The sequence below is a fragment of the Propithecus coquereli genome, unplaced genomic scaffold (genome assembly GCF_000956105.1).
Source record: "Propithecus coquereli isolate 6110/MARCELLA unplaced genomic scaffold, Pcoq_1.0 Scaffold8, whole genome shotgun sequence".
NCBI classification, from domain to species: Eukaryota; Metazoa; Chordata; class Mammalia; order Primates; family Indriidae; genus Propithecus; species Propithecus coquereli.
This window is the reverse complement of record NW_012154173.1, coordinates 14,579,617-14,583,126: the sequence shown is the minus strand read 5'-3', so window position 1 is coordinate 14,583,126 and position 3,510 is coordinate 14,579,617. Positions and strand designations below refer to the sequence as shown.

General features: G+C 38.1%; 1 protein-coding gene across 1 annotated transcript in view; it reads left to right on the top strand.

Moving 5' to 3' along the window:
• PREX2 (phosphatidylinositol-3,4,5-trisphosphate-dependent Rac exchange factor 2) overlaps positions 1-3,510 on the top strand; it is a 306,900-nt gene that overhangs the window by 178,444 nt on the left and 124,946 nt on the right. The window contains exon 23 of the mRNA XM_012663111.1: positions 2,388-2,532. Coding sequence (XP_012518565.1) covers positions 2,388-2,532 — 145 coding nt within the window. The remainder of the gene's footprint in view (positions 1-2,387; positions 2,533-3,510) is intronic.

Here is a 3,510-nt window from a genome sequence, read left to right as displayed (position 1 = left end):
CACATCTAAATTGGGCATAATAATGATACCTACTTCATATGGTGGTTTTAGGGATTAAGTGAATTTATACCTGTTATTAATAAGTACTTAGCACAGTGACTGGCATAAAAGCTCAACAAATGTTAGCCATGATGATGATGAGGATGATGATATTAAAAACACACAGGTAGTTGCAATATACTATGTAGAAAAATCTTTATTAATCATGGTATTAGGAGGACGTTCATCTGGAGTGGCATACTGCTGGGGGTTTAATTAATGGACCTTTAGTAGGTAGCTTAATATTGTAGATGAGCAAAAGTAAAATATTTCTGCCCGCACAAATAAAATATTATAGTTTGATGCCTTATTGTTGCTTTTCAAAATCTAGAAATTTTATGTAAAAACATGGTGTCAAAAACATGTTTTCTCTATCACTCATTTGTAAGCCTAACGTTTGTGCCCGCAGAGTCAGTGCAGGCATGATGCAGCTGTTTTAAATGAAAAGCAAGCATGTGAATACAATTCCTATAACTTTGAAAAAAAATGTTTATACTTAGCCCCATGATTCCTAATTTAAAAGATCCATAAGCAGAGAGGACTTTTGGCAAAATAAGAAGTCCTGCACATCTTTCTTCTTTGGTATTCGGAGTTCATCTGTCTGTGCAGCATGGAGCTTGGATAATTGGAGTTAGTCTAATGTTTTAATCTTTTGGATAGAGGGGGTGAATAAATACACAATCTGTTTTACAGGACATAGAAGTATCTTTACAACTAGAAAAATGATGTTTAAAATTCTTCCTTGATTTCAGTTATTGAAAATGTTCATAGGGTCTTGAGCAATATAACATAGCTCCTCTAATTTTTACCTGTGTCTAAAAAGGATAGAATGCCAAAGTATTAGTAAAGCATCACCTTACCTGGCTATCCTATTTGAAATGGCAGGTTCGTGCTTCCTTCCCCTGTTGATTTTTCTTCTTAGCATTTGCCGCCATTGGATATACTATAAAGTTTACTTGTTCATTTTTCGTCTCCTCTCAGTAGGATTTGAGCTCCAAGGAGGCAGGGGCTTTAGTGTGTTTTATAAACTGCAATAACCAAAGCACCAAGAACAATGCATGATATAATAAATGTGTTTAATTAGTCAGTGAAATTACTTAACAGGTATTTACTCAATGCGCAGCACTGGGCTTGATATTATGGGATATTTATAATGGAGATTAGATATTTTCATAGTCTTGAAATAACAAAACAAACATTACATCGCTCTGGAAAAATGAGGGTCAAGATATGTGCTGTCGATTGGAACTGAATGTCATAGGGATGCAGTGAATGCAAAGGTGATTGTCGGCTTGAGAAGCCACACACAGGCCCTTTGTTTAGATATGGTTTAATTCGGTTTGCAAGTTTTGTAGCATGCTGTTTGGTAATTAAGAGCAATTCCAGTTTTGCCTAATTTTGAGTTAGACACTTCTAACAGGAATATTCCATAGCCAAACAGTCCAGCCTAGAGTGGTGGGATCGGCAGCCACTCAAAGTCTTCATAAGGTTTCACACCAGTTCAGTCTGAGTGTGACATTTTAGCCTGGAGCCAAGCGTGAGAGCTCCTCATTTGGGCAGATTTGTGACATTTCTTCCTGGCTGGATTGCGGATGATATTCGAGTTGCCCCTGCTGCTTCCTCCTGTCTTCACCCTGCATGTGACTCTGCTTTTAGTTAGTGTCTAATAATCTCTAAGGCCAGGACTCCTGTTTGTATGAAGAGTGAGAAGGATTGACATGAAGATATTTTCCCTGTCAAACAGAGAAAGCCTGGGAGAAACCTAAGGCAGGAGTAGAGGGGTAGATGGGTCTTTAATATCTAAGGATGAGCCATTGGGAATATCACAGTACATTTAGTGTTCGTGTTTAATGTTTGGTCAGCACTTTAAAGATGACCAAGTGTTTTCACATGGTGGTGATGGTGCGGCCGTGTGAGGACAGAGAGGTGACCCCATTATGCACCAGCAATGTGTCGCTCTCAATGCATTCCCACAACAGTCCTGTGGGCTAGTTATTCTTATTATTCTCACTTTGCAAATGTCAAAGACAACTATCATAGCTTTGTTTTAGCTACAGTGATAAGTGACAGAACCAGGATTTGAATGCGGCTTTCTGGTTTAAATGTGTGTGCTGTTACTATTTCTTCTTCTGGGAAGAAAAAGTGAACTTTCTATGACATGCTTTTTTTATGCAATAGAATATTTGATGCGAAACATGGAAGCATTCTAGAAATATTTGTAAGCTTATCATATTCAGCAAATAAGGTAGTTATCTATAGCAGACGGTTTGAAAATGTGCACTTATGTTTTTTTTTTTTAATAACACATTGCAGCCTTCTGTCTTCGATAACATATTCTCCTAAATTAGAACGTAAGACATCAGAGTGTATAATACCAACAGACAGCGACAATGAGAAGGGGGAGAGAAATAGCAAACGAGTCTGTTTTAACGTAGCAGGAGATGAACAGGAAGATTCAGGTCACGATACCATCAGCAACAGAGACTCTTACAGGTAATTCATTAATTCCTCAAACCCATTTTGTCAAGAAAGTCGAATGTGATTCTGTATTTTGCACAAAGGTCTTGAAAAAACTTTTTGATTGTTGGGTTTTTTTTTGGTCTCAAAATGTTCATATGTTATTATTAACTTCAGACAGAGCATAATTGGGGCAGCAAAATCTTTCAAATTCTTCCCTTTCATCATCTGAGTAACTTGGAAAAAGCATTTTTTTCTCCACCTCTGTGGACGTAATTTGGGAGACTTGTTCTATGTGTGGATTGATTATAACATGGATAGCAAATATGAAAATTGTGCCTATACGGTATTAACATTTTTTCTACATATCTGTTTCTGATCATTGGGAGTGAATAGTTTTTTGCCCTATTCCTCTCTGTTCTTTTTATATTCTCTGTTCCAAGCTAATTGGACTAATTCCACTTGCCCACCCCTGTGATGAGCTTTCTTCTCTTGGATGTCTTTGTTAGTTTTCTAAGGCTGCCGACAAATTAGTACAAACTGTGTGGCTTAAACAGTGGAAATTTATTATATTATCACGTAGTTCTGGAGGCCAGAAATCTGAAACCAGGGTGTTGGCCGTGTTGGTTCCTTCTTAGGGCTGTTGGTTCCAGGCCTCTCTCCTTGACATGTGAATGGCCATCTTCTCCCTGTGTCTCTTCACATCAGCTTCCCTCTACGTGTCTTTGTGTCCAAATTCCCCATTCTTATAAGGACACTAGTCATATTGGATTAAGGATCCACCCTAATGACATCATTTCAAATTTGATTACCTCTGTAAAGACCCTATCTCCAAATAAGGTCACATTCTGAAGTTCTGAGTGTCACATGTCAACATGATGAATTTTGGGGGTGACACAATTCAACCTGTAAAACTCCTTCCAAGCTCTTTTGTCGTCTTCCTACCAGACTCTCAAATGACAGCTCCTCCCATGAACTTCCTTAATTGATAAGGGCTTTTTCTCCCCTGAACCC